The sequence below is a fragment of the Stegastes partitus genome, unplaced genomic scaffold (assembly GCF_000690725.1).
Source record: "Stegastes partitus isolate 25-593 unplaced genomic scaffold, Stegastes_partitus-1.0.2 Scaffold517, whole genome shotgun sequence".
Lineage (NCBI taxonomy): Eukaryota > Metazoa > Chordata > Actinopteri > Pomacentridae > Stegastes > Stegastes partitus.
Window position 1 is genome coordinate 111,704 of NW_007578248.1, and position 16,270 is coordinate 127,973.

The window sequence follows — 16,270 nt, forward strand, 5'->3', positions numbered from 1 at the left end:
ATGTGGAGGGTTGCTGTTACAGGAGTCGCTGCGCCTGACGCCAAGCTGCTGGCGGCCATCTTCAAAAACGGGTAATTTGCATCTGCTTTGTGTTTGGTTCAGTCGTTCAGAGCAGTGACATAAGACTGAGGACTGGGAATTGTCTGCATCTAGAACAAATGATTTATAATCATGCTGAGTTTTGATTTATTGTGAATTTTTATTTGTGCAGTAAAAAATTTGACAGTAAAACACAGTGTTAGAGGAACACAGTTTAACTACTAAAAGAAAAAGCCAATCAGAAACTAAACAGACTTCTTGGACCAACACTTGCTTTTCCTGAAGCCCCTTTGGATTGTTAGAGCTACAAAACAGTTTCCTGGACAGCATAAATCAACAAGCAAAGCATTGGGTATTTAAAACTTCCCACTCACCAGTTTAATTTCCACTGTGCTGTCTTTCCCAGTGGCGTGCCGATGGACGACATGAGCTCAGAGCAGTACGACAAGCTTCAGGCCATTTTCCTTCATGTCCTGGCTTCAGTAACTGGAGACAAAGACGCAAACAAGGAGCCACCTCGTCTACCGCCGATGGACGTTTCAGAGAAAATGGTGCGAATACACAGAAACACAGTCGTCCACACACGAGTGCAACACACACTTTAGAAAGAATGTATTGAAAATTCAGGCCCAAAAGGAGAAACTCAGAAATAAATCCACCTGTGATCATCTCATCTAAACTGAGTCCACCTGTGATTTCCAATCAGTCTGACTGCATGAACATGGTTATAAAACAAACTGTAAACAGCAGAACTTTGTCAGTTTTGGACCTATGAGCTGCATCTATGCAACTATGCAACAAAAAATCAGTGAAACACAGCTGCAGCAGTAATCGGGAGGTCTAGAAGGAGCCATAGTAGCACTGATCAGGGCTGCAGTGGTCGTCCTCCTACAATGACTCCACAGACAGTCAACTACTTTCACTATGGAGCTGTGAAAAACAGACAAAGGCAGCTGCTTCAGACTTGGTACAGGGGTTATCAATGGAGACCAGAGTTAGTGTGAAGCTCAGACAGTGTGAAGCTCAGACAGTGTGATAAACATGGCATAGAGTGAACCTGTATAGAAAAAAAAAAAAGTTTGCTTGTGCTTTGGTGCAAAACAGTCAGATTTTTGCTTAAGAACATTAAAAGACGCCTGGTGGATGCTGGAGAACATTCTCTGGTCAGATGAAGATAAATGTGTTGGGCTCAGATGGAGTCCAGATGTTTGGTGTGAACCTGACCAGGACCACCACAGTGGATGCATCATCCTGACACTGAAACACGGAGGTGGCAGCAACATGATATGGGGCTGCATGAGTGTAAAAGGTGATGGAGAGATGACATTTATAGATGCACCACGAAGAATAGCAGAAAATCTCCGCAGACATTTGCTGTCCTCCATGCTGAGGAAGCTTGAGTCTGCCATCAGAAATAAACATGAGCATATGAAGTAGTGAAAATATAACAAGTCTTCGTGTTGTTGCATTGAGTTTCTACTGTAGGACCGGTGTTTTAAAAATAGTAAATCTAAACAGCTTTTAATTTGACATAAGAGCAAAAACGTAATGTTCAACTTAATGCGATGACTGTGAGCTGATAGAATTCTGAATCATCTGACATGTGAGTGATGTTGCGTAGGGATGTACTCACTGCTGTATTTACTGCATCACGTCTTTTCTTTTCTGTCTCTTATTAGAAACACAGGATGTGGATCGTCAGAAACCTTCCAGCCGCGGCCAAGCGGATGAAAACCTCTTCTGTCAGTACAAAGACAAAAACAAAACAACTCAATCCATGGATGAAGGACTGCCGCTGACTCACTGGCAGTCTAACCATGCCTGTGTTTTCACTCCCCAGGAGCCGTCTATGTGCTACCTGAGAGCGTTCGTGGCCCCGGCGGCCTGGATGATTGTAACCGGTCAGGGTGAAAACAGCCTCGATGCAGACGACTACGATGCAGTGAAGTGGGCTGCTGAGCCCATCTTCCAGCTGAAAAAACTGGACCTTCCTTCCAAAGTGGACGGCAAAAACATGAAAGAGACGTGAGCATGCAGTTGTTTTAGCTTTAAAAAAATACTGTCAAATATTTTGCTGCTGGTTTGGAATGTAGCTGCTTTTACGTTAGTCTTTAAATGGTCTTTACTGTAGTTATTATCATTGAGTTTTTTGTCTCGTTGTTAGCTCCTGTACTTTTTAGTATCTTTCTTGTGTCTTTCTTGAATCTGTAAATCCTCTGTCGTTTCCAGGATGAGCTTATTACAGGACATGTACGGTAGCATGTCCGAGAACCAGAGGACTCAGGTGTCCAAGTGGGAGAAAGAGCAGATCGCTGAGGAGTACTCCAAGTGCACCATGAAGCCTCCATCCGAGTCCAAATCAAGTAAGAAACCGTCATGTCTGCATTATCATTACACGGACTTATATTCGTTTTCATGCTCCAACCAGAACATTTAACTATGTCTTCAAAGATTTTCTGATTTACATTAAGGAGACTTCTGTGCCCTCCATGTGAAAATGTGAAAATCTGTATTCAATTTAAACAGAAAAAGTAAAAAAAAAAATTTAAAAAAAGACAGAAAGATACACTAAAAAAATCTGTATAAATCCGGCAGCAAGGGTTACTATGATGTTCAAAAACTGTAAAAACAATGAAAATAACAGTAAATATCTGTAAAATAGTTATTTCTTTGCCGCAAAACATCTTAATTTTGAGCCCACAAATTGTAAATGAAGGTATTAGTATTTATAAAAACATATATTTTTGATGGGAACATTACAGACAATTTGGCCATTTTTACAGATATTACCTGTAACAACAACAAAACGGGAAGTTTTTGATTAAAAAGAAACAGATATTTACCATTCTTTAGTCCTAATACACAGATTTTTTTCTGTCAGTATACATAAAATATTTGTTTTAAACTGAAAAAAAAGTATATTTTACAGTCAAATATTATAAACAAGGATGAATTGTCATTTATAAAAAAAATGTAAAATCTAAATTTTCTCTTTATAATTTTAGCAGTTTTCTCGCAGTTAATATGCAATTTAATGTCTTTTTTTCAGATTTCACTGCTGTACTACTACTGTAAAATAAATAAATACCTAGCACTACACAGTATGTACAGATAAGCCCACATACACATGGCAAATTTTGATTTATCGTGAATTTTTGTTCATCAAATAGATTTTTTTCTAGCTGTAATTGATGTAAAAAGTGACAAAATACAGCAAGACATTGTGTTTGAGACATTTATGATCATTTTTAATTACATTTTTGTTATTTGACTTTTTTTTTTTAATCAAAAGAGAATGAATCATTTTGGACGGGGCGTTGTTATTAACAAGATAAAATAACTTGAAAATCTTTTAAAAAAATAAAATAAAATAAAAAAATCCCAAACATCTTTGACACAATGTTCTGCTGTCTTTTGTCACATGTTTTTGTCCTTTCCAGTCAGATGAAATGTCTTGGTTAAATAAAAATGTACTTTAAATCTGAATTTGGCATGTCTGTGACCACGCTAAGCACTACATAGTTCCAGTATGAAGCATGCTGGGACATCAGGATTTACTAAACCACAGCAAACACCAAGACACTTTACACTCAATACAAAGGGCTGCCTTGCTTCCTGCTTCATTTCTGTTGGTTTTTTTTACATGGATGTGCATCGTTTATTTCGCAGTGCCAATGGGTCGGTGCAAACCTTCAGAGCAGTGGTTGAGCTCAGAAGCGATGGACATGATGGGCTCTTACCTTTCCGCCGTACAACCAGCTGATCTTGACTCTTCGTCCAAGGAAACTGTGAGCGGGCATGAAAACGAGCATCAAGAGTTGATGAAACTAAAAATAGCAAACAATCAAATTAAAACTTTCCTTCACTTTCTCCTCCAGATGTGCCAGCTTTTCAGCTCAGGCCGCTTCCGCTCCAAAATGAAAAAAGCAAACATGAAGCCCAGCCTGAGAAAGAAGTTCCTTGGAAAATTTAAAGAATGCTCCAAGGGAAACAACGTCGCTGAGGACATGGAAAAGTGTGTATTCATGCATGAGCTGTGCATTAAAACGAAACAAATCAGGCCTATGATGGAAAAGGACATTAACTTATTTTCATGTAATTTCGTAACAAAACAGAAAAGGATGAGCATATTATTGTGTTTTGAGTGGTTTAAAATGTCAATCCTTGAGTTATTAAAAGAAAAACTTTGCTGTCCAGTATACAACAGACACACCGACACCGTATGACCTTACAATAATTGTAAAACCTCCAGTTTTGATATACTATATTAAAAATGCAGGCGTTGCAGTTGGAACTCAATGCAACAAAAGTCATTTTATTTTTTCAATACTCTATGTCCACCTTCATGTTGGATGACAGACTCAATCCTCCTCAGCATAAAAGATACCAAATTTCTGCAGAGATTTTTTTTTAATCAATTTTATACCAAACAGCAAGCAGGGCTTTTCCATTTTCTTCTTCTTCTTCTCCATAGAGGTTGAAGCGTCCTTCACACTGTCTGAGCTTCACAGTAACTCTGGTTTCCATTGATAAGCCCTGTACCAAGACTGAAGCAGCTGCCTTTGTTTTTAAAGTGAAAGCAGTTGACTGTCTGTGGAGTCATTGTAGGAGGACGACCACTGCAGCCCTGATCAGAGCTACTGTGGCTCCTTCTGGACCGCCCGAATCCTGCTCACACTGTGGTTCGCTGGTTTTTAGTTGCTCACTGGTCTTCTAGTATCCTTTTCCATCTTTTTGGAGCCTCACGATCAGATTTTTTTCTCCCATGTGACAATCGATTTCCATGTGGAGCCATGATGCAGACAGTCCATAGGTCCAAAACTGAAAACGTTCTGCTGCTCACAACTCATTTTACAACCATGTTAATACAGTTAGGCTGATTGAAGCTTTTTTTTAAACGTGTGTGTCAGTTGCGTTGAGTTTCTACTATAGGGCCTGTATATCCAATATAGTCTTTCTAAAGTATTTCTTTTTGATTGGTTATAAGAGGAAATACTTTACTGTTCAACTTAGAAATAATGCAGTTGCTGACTCTTGATACCACTTTGAATATTTTGACAGTTTGGTAATGTTATACAGGGGTTTTCTGTTGTATACAAATGTGTGTATGTGGTATCAAAGAAAGTCGAGAAAACTTCAAGGACTCACTAAATGGTTGCTGTTGACCGTCCACAGTCTCGGGCCGCTGGCTTGTTTTAATTACGATGTTCCAGACTTGACTCCTAACGACACGAAGAAAGCCCTCGCTCAGCTTGATAAATGTGACAACCGCTTAATCAAAAAGGTATCTGTCACTGGCTCATACTCACCCAAACACTCCTCCAGACAGGGAGGTCACATGTTTCACGAGTCTCTGTCGTTTCTCTTTATTCTCTTTGTGTTCTGTCCCAACTCAAGGTGAAGAAACGGCTTGTCAACAGTTTCATGTCAAATTCCCCCGCTGCTCAGTCTGTGCTTGACGTCCTGAACAAGAGCTTGAGCCTGCTGTCTCCCAAGCAATTGTCTGAAATCCCTACAGACAAACTTAGGGAATATATTAAGAAACTGGGACAAAGCGTAAAATGGACGAAGAAACAGCTACGCACTCTGGTCAAGAAACAGCTGGGCGGCAAGAAGGTGAGTCGACGACTTGACTCTGATCGCTTTCCCTTTGTTTGATGCTCATCTTACTCTGCTTTCCCTTAGTGTAAAGACGCATCGCCTGAGGACCTGGAAGCCCTTAAGCCGATAGCAGAAGGTTTGCCACGCTGTTTAATCAAGAAAATGAAAGCCAAGGACATCCTGAACAACACAGCGGGTCTGACCCGAAAAACGAAGAAGGGGAAACTGAAGGCCATGCTGGAGCAGGTAAGCAAGGATTGATTAAGACCAACGACAGATACCTACTGTCTCTTGGAGAAGGAGGCTGAAGAAATGCAAGACTGATCCGTAAATACAGACAGAACAACACACAGGTTTATCTCAAATGTAATTCATATAAACAATAATCATAATTTTAGAAGAATTCAATGGTTCCCTGTAGATGAAAAACATGAGCATCTCGGATCTGGTGGAGAAGTTGTCCGGCCCTTTCCTTCCCGTCCTGTCTCCTGAAAGGCTGAAAAAAGTAAACATCACCTCTCTGAGCAAAAGTGACAATGACGTCTGGACTCAGTCGCAGGTAACATCTCTAAAAACCTCCGTTATCTCAGAGCTGTTGTTTCATTTACGGTTCACATTACACATCGTTAGCATTTTTAATGATTTTACTCACAAAGTGGTGCCATGATTCCTTCTTTGCTGTCTTTCACATAGGCGGCAGTACTGGTGAAGAAGCTGCTTGTGCTAACGTTTCGGTGAGATGTACAGTTGGGGACAAAATCCCAAATTGTTTTAGTCAAATCAAGTCAAGTCGCTGTTATTTCTACATCACATTTAAAACAACAGCCATGGGGCTAAAGTTCTGACCAACAGAGAAACAAGATGAACGTTAGCAAGTGTAGTCATTAAGGTTAAGAGCATTATTACACTCAGTATTAAATATAATGTGAATTTACACGAGTAATTTAAATACCATGGTTAAAACTCTACAAAATTATCTATAATACGAATTATCCTGACTAACTTAAATGTTATGGTTAAGAACATACAGTGTTACCTTACAACAAAGCCATCTGTGGAAAACCCAACAAATCCAAAGATTGAGTCAGTACATTGGTGACAGTGTGAGTTTCAACATATCATATAAAACTTGGCATAAATCACCAGGACTAACATCTGAAATATTCTTTGCCGAGACAGGAAGCTGCATTCCCTCATTCAGGGAGTAACCTGTAAGATGATTGACGAAGTTGCTGACCGTGACGTACAGGACATGGCTCAGGGCATAGTAGAGAATGAAAAGTGGGTCTCCAAAATGCAGGTACTGACGCATGCAGCGCAGACACACTGTTATCTGTAAATACAACATGTACATTGAGTGTACATATGTATATATATAAAACGTACTGTGTGTTTTACAGGCCAAATGTGCTGCCCGAAAGATTTTTGCAAAGTTGGAGAAAGAGAGAAGCAACTATTTCAAAACCATCACCGAAGATGAGCTGGACAGGATCGACATATTCTTCCTTCTTCACCTGCCGTAAGCAAACAGTGTGTTAGCTATCTTACTTTATCATGTGTGGAAACAAACGCTGAAATCTGATTCATTTCATTTCTTCCAGACCTAAGAAGGTGAAGGATCTGCCAGACTCTGTTTGTCCAACCCTTCTGGACAAGCTGGAAATTGCCAACCTGAGCAAAGTGCCTTTTCGTTCCCCATGCCGTCCTGCACTCGCACAGAAAGCTCTGCGCTGCCTGACCCAAGTACACACAGAAATATACCATAGCTACAGCCGTGAACAAGAGTTTACATACACTTGTTAAGACCGTGTATACTATGGCAGTCTTGAGTTTCCAGTGATTCCTATAACTTTGAATTTTCTAGGACGGAATCACTGAAACAAATGCGCATTTGTCACAAAAACAATCATGCATTTTGGTTCTTTCATAGATTTATTGTAGGTCTTTTGGAAACATAATAAAATCTACTGGGTCAAAAATGTACACACAGCAGCCTTTGATGTTGTAGAAAGCTGTGCTCAATTCTCTTTGTCTCTTCTTGTAAATGATTGCAATTTACTACAGCGGCTGACTCCTCTGAGCCAATTTAAATAGGACCCATTTGATCCACTCATTAGACTCGGCCACAAATGCTAACTTCTTGTCAGCGTTTGTGGGATCTGTAGCTGCATTGAAACGGTTTCAAGTTAGTTCCTTGAACTGTTCGAGTCAGCAATGATCTAAAAAAAAAGAAAATCACTGACTTGCACATTTCAAGAAACTAACTTGAAACCGTTTCAGTGCAGCTACAGATCCCAAAATCATGTGTGGGAGCAACTTCTTTGTGAGTATAACTCGCATGGTACAGTTGTGTCGCTGCCACAATCAGGAAGAAAACACAGAAAACTATCGCCTGCTGCTGAGAGACGATTGGTCAGGATGGTCAAAAACAGGTCTGCAATGAATAAGAAGCTGTGTCCAGATCACAAATATACTAAGAGGAGATTAGGTGAGGCTTTTAACCCCAAGAGCACCAAACCTACCATCAAGCATGGAGGTGGCAGCATCATGCTCTGGAGCTGTTTTGCTGTCAGTGGAACTGGAGCTTTACAAGAAGTAAATGTAATAATGAAGGAGGAGGATTACCTCCACATTATTCAGGAAAACCTAAAATCGTCAGTCAGAAGGTTGGTATTGGAGGCAGTTGTTAGCTCGAACAAGGCAATCCCCACACATGAAAGTTGGAAAGAAATGGTTAGATCAAGCTAGGATTAAGGTTTTAGACTGGCTTTCCTAAAGTCCTGGCCTAAACCCCACCAAGAACCTGTGGACTGTGTCAGAAAGCCAATAAATTCAGTTTAAATACTAAATCTATCAAGAGGAGTGATCAAAGATAGAACCAGAAGCTTAGAACGGCTACCAAAAGTGCCTGGTTGAGATGAAAATGAGCAATGAACACTTAACCAAATATTAGCGTTGTTGTATGTTCATTTTGACCCAGCAGGTTTGTCATACTTTCAGTAGACCTATAACACATTTATGTAAGAACCAAAATGCATGATTGTTTGTTTTCTTTTGTGATAAAGACGCTTGTGTTTCAATGATTCCATCATAGGAAATTCAAAACTATAGAAGTCATTGAAAACTCAAGACTGCCATGATATACACGGTCTTTGAAGTGTATGTAAACTTTTGTTCACAGCTGTTACAGTCATATTCACGTCATACAGGTTGGTTTGTGCAGCAGCCTCAAATGTTTACTGTGTGCTTGCAGGAAAAAGATTTGTCTGAACTGACTTTTGAGAGTGTGTCCAAGCTCGGACAATTCCTATGCGAGTTACCACCCTCCAAACTAGCCAACATAGCTCCCGACGTCCTCAACTCCAGCCTCAAGGCCATGGCTTCCTGCCAGCACATTCCACAACGCTACAGAAAGGAGATAATGGCGCTGGTCACCAAGAATTTTGGGTAGGACACACTCGCAGTGGACGCTGGAGTTTTTACAAAAAGACATATAACCCAATGCTCATTTCTCAGTTTGTACATCCTTTCCTCACAATTTAGTCCCTTCCATTTAAGACTCGAGGTGAGAAGAGTGAAGGTAACAGGCGATAAACAAATTGAGGAAAAATTTTATATCTTGACATTTCATCCAAATCCGAATTATATCCTTAATTCTCCATGTCTTGTTCTAAAGTTTGGCAAAGATAAACTTTCTGCACTGAACAGGTTCTGTAAAAACACACACACACAAAAAAACCTTCTACACTCCTCAGTTCAACTGGGAAGCCAAGAGGAGACGAGAAGACGACCACAATGATTTAATTTATCAGAGACAGACTTTTAACTTCCCAGGGGTCCTTAAACTAACCCTGTATGACGCACTGTTAAACTCAAAATATGTACAAAATTTAAGCTTTAAACTGTGATATTTTATAAAAGTCACTTCTCCATGACACTAATGTGGGGGACATCACATACTGCACATCATCACAAACTCACCATCCCCACCGTGATGCATGGTGGTGGCAGCGTCATAACGTTAAGCATGGTGGTGGCAGCATCATGATGTGAAGCACGGTGGCGGCAGCATCATGATGCTTCTTAGCAGCAGGTACTAGAAGGCGTTGAAATGTAGAGGGTAAAATGAATGCAGCAAAGTATAAAGAAATCCTGAAGGACAAGCTAATGCAGTTTAATAAATTCTTGTCAAAAAAGCCAACATATATTAACCACGATTCAATGTTGAAAAGCAATAAAACAGGAAAACTTTTTATAGGCACAGTACGTACTGGATAACAACAGCTGTAGTACATACTGAAAGGAAAAAGACAAGGTAGAGGACAAAGAAGCTTCAAGCTAGAGAAATGAGATGAGCCTTAAGAGTCTGATGCATGTTTTAATTGTCTGCAGGAAACCAAGTGATTGGTCGGCTGAGACCGTGGAGTCACTGTGTCCTTTGCTGGATGATGACGGCATCGCTGCTCTGCCCAACACAGTTTGTGTCTCTCCTACATGAAGCTCATAATATCCTGCATCAATAAATCCATAATAACTTACACCTGAGAGGGAAATCCTGACTTCCCTGATTCATGCATGTGTTCTGGTTCAGTCTTTACAATATTTTTTCCTCTCTGTGTCTGTCAGACTGAAGTGAAGGACGTCATTGTTTACACGTTGTCACATTTGTTCGACCCTCCAAAAGCCCTGAGGAAGAAATTGTTTGATCTCTCTACCGCCGGCACGTCTAACGCAGTCCGTAGAAAGAGAGCAGGTGAGGAAAAGCCTTCTAGTGTGTAAATACAAAAGCCCATCAGAGACGATTCTATTGTGCATCTCAGTTTCTCACCTTCTCACTGTGCGTCCCAGCCGACAGCATCACTGAACCCACCCTGGCTGTGATTGAAGACCTGGAGAGGGACAACGTCTTCTGGTCACCAGAGCAGCTGGACAGGATGTCAAAGGACACTTTCCTGGCTGGTTTGGAAACACTTGAGGAGATTCCTGACTTCAGTGAAAAGCAGCTGTCTGTGCTCAGTAAAAAAGCAGTGGAGGTAAAGTGCAGAAACTGATCCTGGAGCTGTTCATTCAGGGAGAGAGTCAGTTTCTAGTAAATTTTACTTCCAATAGTTTTAGCTTATTGCGTGCTTTGTGAAAAACGAACTAACTTTATTTTCAATGGACTCAAAACAAACATTCCCTCCTAATATCTCAGTATTATACAATATTGTTGAAGCGATACTTGTTTTAATGTAAAAATTCATTAACAAATCTAAACAGTTTCCTATTTAACCGTCTGAACCTCAAGAAGTTTTCTGCTCCGGTCACATTTGTCCTCACTGAGGGCTCATTTTTCACCACAATATTAAGTCCTGCACCTCGATGGAAGCAGAACAACCATGACGAGAAGGAGAGAGAACAGTTTTAATCCCATTAAATATAATAACAGGAAAAACTAAATTTCTTTGATTACTTAACAAAAAAAAGGAATCAACACGTGCATCATTTTTCCAAGTGCCCACAGATGTTTTCAGATCAAAAGATGCTTCTCAATACTTTAAATGTTGTACAATTCACAATGATATGTGTTTCTGGCATTAATTTCTTTCAAAGAAGGCATGTGGAATAAAGTTATTTTTATGAAGGAGGGACTGTAATAAACACAAATCTGAGGTGTGACGCTTTTCCTAAAACATCACTTTTCACTAACAACCCTCCTCTTTTTTTACACCATTTATAAATTTACATACAGTCCAAATGTAAAACATGCAACATTTAGATTAATATCAGATGATGAATTTCAGCTACAAAACTAATCCAGAATGAAAATAATGAACTTTTTGAGCTCCTAATTGCATGTATTAGCTCCCACCGACAGCATCACTACATTTAGCTACTCACCTAGACAGTTTATGAAGTTGTATTTGGCATCACTGACCATCAGAACAGCTGAGCACACGTCACCTCTCCTCTGTTTGTGTGTTTCCTTGAGGAGATCTGATGCAGGATACATAATTCACCAACACATTTCATGTAATGAAAAAGTACACACATCACCTCGAATGTGGCACAAACCTTCTGGACTCACAGACGTTTCTGTTTGTGCAGGCGTTCGGCCCGGTGTCACAGATGACCGAGGATGACGTCCTGCAGCTGGGGTGTATCATTCAGGGTTTCTCCAACTCGGACCTGGAGCAGCTTCCTCTTTCTCTGGACGCTGTGGAGGAACTCGCCCTCTGTAACTGGACTGACTCACAGGTGAAGCATGAAACCAGCTGCGAGTGCTGCCGACTGTTAGACTGATCGAACTGACGACTCGACTCGTGTGTCCACAGATGGAGTCGGTGTGGAAGGCTGTCGCTAAACATGAGGACCTGAAACCTCAGCAGATGGGAGCCTCGCACATGGTCGCTCTGAACTGCTTCATCTGCGGCCTGAACTCCGACGAGATCAACCAGCTCAACGCGGCTGCCTTCAGGTCTGTGCGCCATAAACAACTTATCCCTCATTCTATTTATTGATCCTCAATTCCAGTCTCTTATACTCAGAGACTAATTCATGTTCAGTTAATCGTCTAAACCCCAGAAAACCTCCGGAGATATTTTTCAGCTGAACTGCAGGCAGTGTTTCCACAGGGCAGTGAGAAGATGGCAAGAGAGGCTTACTGGATTAATAAAATAAATGCAGCATAATTCAAAAACTGTAAACAGAGGAGCAGGTTGTTGGAAGATACACTCAGCATGGTGAAACATCTTTTTTGATCTGATGTGCAGAGTTGAGCGAAAAGGTCAGAGAGGTTGTAAAAATGTAAATAGTTAAATACCTGCAGTGTGTAGATCCTCAGTAGTGCTCCTTAATTAATGAGTGATTATCAAAATGTGTCTTTTTTATGATTTATGGCCTTATAACTGTTTCCTACAGCATATTTCTGAGTTCTCTCTCCTTCTTAATAGTTGTGCTATTTCCACAGAGGTGCAGGACTTTATATTAAAGTGAAAAATGAGCCCACAAGAGCAAATAAACATCCAGAGGTTGAAAGTGAAATTCTTTTTTTGTCTCATGTAGCTAAAAGTGCTCACCTACTTACCTCAAACAGTATTTTTAACCTCTGGTCTCTGTTATATCTATGCAGCAGTACTCAAAAACATTCCCGCACACAGCTTGCTTTTTCTGCAACTGCATGTTAGAAGCTGCAGAGTGAGCTGGTGTCCTTGCTACACAACGTCTTCATGTTGGTTTACAGGGACGCCGTGGGCTCAATGGAAAATGTCCGGTGCTCCTTTAAAGCTCTGGAGAAGGTTAAACCTCTTGTCCTGTCTGCGAGAGGAGATCCAAGCACCTGGGAAGAAGCGGAAGTATCCGAATTAGGCAACTTCCTGGGTAAGAGTTCCTCTGCTCACGAATTGAACAAAGCCCATAATCCTGAAAAAAGCCTGGAAACCACTGTCTGATGGAGAAGCTACGCTTCATTAATTAACTATGATCTGTTTGTGTCCCTCAGCTGGGTTGACTGGAAAAGAGTTGGCTTCTATGCCCCCCTCTGTCCTCCCGTTTCTCTCTAAGACTTGTATCCCGCTGATTCCACCAGAAAACATTGCTGTAAGTGATGAAAACAGCTTTTACTCAAGTGTCGTTAAGTTCTTAGATACTTAGACATGTTTTGTTTTTCTTAAATTGCTTTATAACATTCAACCATGGCCAATATATTTGGCTTATTTAACAAAAAAAGTATAAACAAACGAACAACAAACACTGCACATCATCACAAACGCACCATCTGCACCGTGAAGCACGGTGGAGGCAGCATCATGACGTGAAACACGGTGGTGGCAGCATCATGATGTGAAACACGGTGGTGGCAGCATCATGATGTGAAACATGGTGGTGGCAGCATCATGATGTGAAACATGGTGGTGGCAGCATCATGACGTGAAACATGGTGGTGGCAGCATCATGACGTGAAGCACGGTGGTGGCAACATCATGATGTGAAGTAGGGTGGTGGCAGCAAACATTTCCATAGCTTTTTGGGTTATTTTATTGACGCTCTTCCCTCAAACCAAGTCTTTATACACTATCGTTCTTAAAGATTTATCAACTTCAGCTTTCTAAGAGCAACTTTTTAAAAATAATTCAAGTCTTTTTTTTTGGTTCAAGGTTAATTTCTAGGTGTTTTTTAAAAACCAAGAGATGCAAAACTTAGAAATAATAATAGTATAATAAATATTCTTCCTGCATTTCCAGATATCATATTTGGGACTTTACTAAAAAATGGCAAAAGGTTTTTCTAAAATGCAGTTAAACAGTTTAAATCAGCTCCATCTCGACCTCATACAAATAAAATGTTGCCTGTGAACACTGCGTATGCAACATTACATGACAGCACCAACTACACATTTGCACGCAGGGCTGTAATGGACTATTTTTTGCATCTATTATCATCTTGACTTCAGTTAACGTAGACTTCCTCACTGTTTTCCCTCCAGGCCTTCTCTGCTGCTCAGCTGAGCAGTCTTGGGCCCGACAACGCGGCCATGTTGACCGTCCAACAGCGAGCTGCGCTAACAGACGAACAACGCAACGCCCTCGAACGGGCTGAAACCGGGTCTGATGACGGGTCTGATGACGGGTCTGGTGAGGAACCAAACAACACCACCATCATGGCAGGTAAGAAGACACACTAGTTCTGCTTATCAGATGGCAGTGATGCACTTACCTGGAGGATGTGCAGCTATCCTGGGTTTAAAGTGCAATAGTGAGTTTTTAGTTGTGCGTCCTTCATTTTACAGTTTTTTAATCTACTCTCAGTGCTCCTATTAAAGCATCTTTAGCCAAACACTCCCCCCTTCGACAGCACACTACTTCCTCCACACCAAACAGTGAATATCTGGTGAACACCGTGCAGCATTTGGTAGATAAAAGTCATTCGTTTACCTCCGGAGTTGTTGGTGGAGACCAAAAACAGAGCTACAAGACGGTGAAGGTTGAATTTCTGTTCTCTATATGTGAATATCTGGAATATCTGTACATTGGATTGATGACAAGTTCACATCAGTCTGTCTTGTTGGGTAATTTAAAGCTGGTTGAAGATGCAGCCAGCAGTCCAAATGAAAAACCGCTGATTTATTTATTTATTTATTTATTTTTGGTCACAAGACTATTGGTCACAGCGAAGTGAGGCGTGGCTGCACAGTTGCGGAATTTTGGTGCAAATGATTTATTTTAAATGAAAAATGAGGAATAAAGTGTTTTAATTTTAATGAAAATCTACAATTTTAAGCTTAGATTTGAATTTTCCTAATAGAATCGCACACGTGATGAGTTCAAGGACTGTCAGAGTCTAAAATATTACTTTTAACAGTTTCTGGCTCTGATTAATGGTGTAATTTGGGAGGCATTTAAAAAAGAAAACATGCCTTTCCAAACCTTTCGAGTTTAGAAGACTAAAAGGGGGTTCAGTATGGTAGCGTTGGGTTCACAAGGTGTTAAGTGGCCAAAAATCAGTGATTGCATAGTTTTAACTGGTAAAACTAACTTTCGTCGGGGCTGAATGGATATCGATGGTTGTGGGGAAAATACCTTCACACCTCGACAACACATTTTGAATACAATTTTGAGCCCTGATTGATGCGTCCCACCTCCGTTAGAAAAGCACGGATATGAACACAGTAACGTACCATTTAAAACAGCCAGCCTTCTAACTTTCTTTGTATTCTGTCGCGTCCAGGAGCTCCTTCGCTGAGCGTCGAGGGGGTCGCGGCCTTCGTGAAACCCGCTCTGGTTCTCCTCATGGGCTTCCTGCTGCTGTGAGAACAGAAGAGCATCACATCCAACAGCAAAACCTGCAGCGGCTTCAGCTAAACGCACACACGCAGCCTCGTTTTCGTCAAACGTACCCGTATAGAACACTTGTGACAGCATGCAATTATCCTATTTGTGGCGAGGACACGTTTTGTATAGATGCATTGTCTAAGATAATTACTGTGTGATTGTAGGCTACGGTGCACATCATAATCAATTAAGTACAGATTGTTTTCCTGCTCAGTTTTTATGCAATATTCTGCCTGTTATATATTTATAAGAAAGTATATTTTAATAGACTCAAGAGGAAGATTTAATATTTGACAATACTGCCCTCTGCATGGGTTTGATATTTGGATATTCAAGATGTGGTGGTGGAAGGTGACAAACTCAATAAAAATTATAAACAAACCTGCATACTTACTGTTCAAATGGTACATGGAGACAAAACAAGCAAGTGAAAGCCAGTGTCTTTATTAATATTTTTTTTTCATTATAAACATTTGGTTAGAAACAGTTTGTCAAAAGCAAAAACAGATAAATAGAAGCATGTTTGTGAAAGCACTAGATCATCTCCTGAGAAGGTACACACACACACACACACACACACACACACACACAGATCATCGCTCACTACAGCACACTAAAGTCATTTGAACTATACAATGCATAGATATTAACCCTGTCTACACACATTGTTGGTGTACAGCTACCAGAAACACAACAGGAGTGAGTGTGGCCCTGTGCAACATCACTTAAATGTCAACTTATTAAAAACTGTATCACCTGTTAACAGCTGCATTATTTCTAACAATTCACATTTACCAATAATGCAAACATAAGTTCGAGCT

General features: G+C 40.5%; 2 protein-coding genes across 2 annotated transcripts in view; one reads left to right on the forward strand and one right to left on the reverse strand.

Annotated features, from left to right (window-relative positions):
• otoa (otoancorin) lies at positions 1-15,980 on the forward strand. Its single transcript, XM_008287754.1, has 24 exons — positions 1-71; positions 446-590; positions 1,880-2,064; positions 2,269-2,402; positions 3,709-3,827; positions 3,918-4,054; positions 5,215-5,323; positions 5,437-5,655; positions 5,725-5,886; positions 6,062-6,199; positions 6,334-6,374; positions 6,820-6,940; positions 7,041-7,159; positions 7,242-7,383; positions 8,894-9,087; positions 10,033-10,117; positions 10,267-10,393; positions 10,489-10,673; positions 11,728-11,877; positions 11,955-12,097; positions 12,863-12,999; positions 13,121-13,218; positions 14,105-14,285; positions 15,346-15,980. Exons 1-24 carry the CDS (start codon positions 1-3, stop codon positions 15,426-15,428), a joined length of 3,225 nt encoding a protein of 1,074 aa, XP_008285976.1. The 3' UTR covers positions 15,429-15,980.
• znf687a (zinc finger protein 687a) overlaps positions 13,661-16,270 on the reverse strand; it is a 15,200-nt gene continuing 12,590 nt past the window's right edge. Inside the window, exon 12 of the transcript XR_520415.1 lies at positions 13,661-13,671. The gene's annotated coding sequence lies outside the window, so the exon portion shown is untranslated. The remainder of the gene's footprint in view (positions 13,672-16,270) is intronic.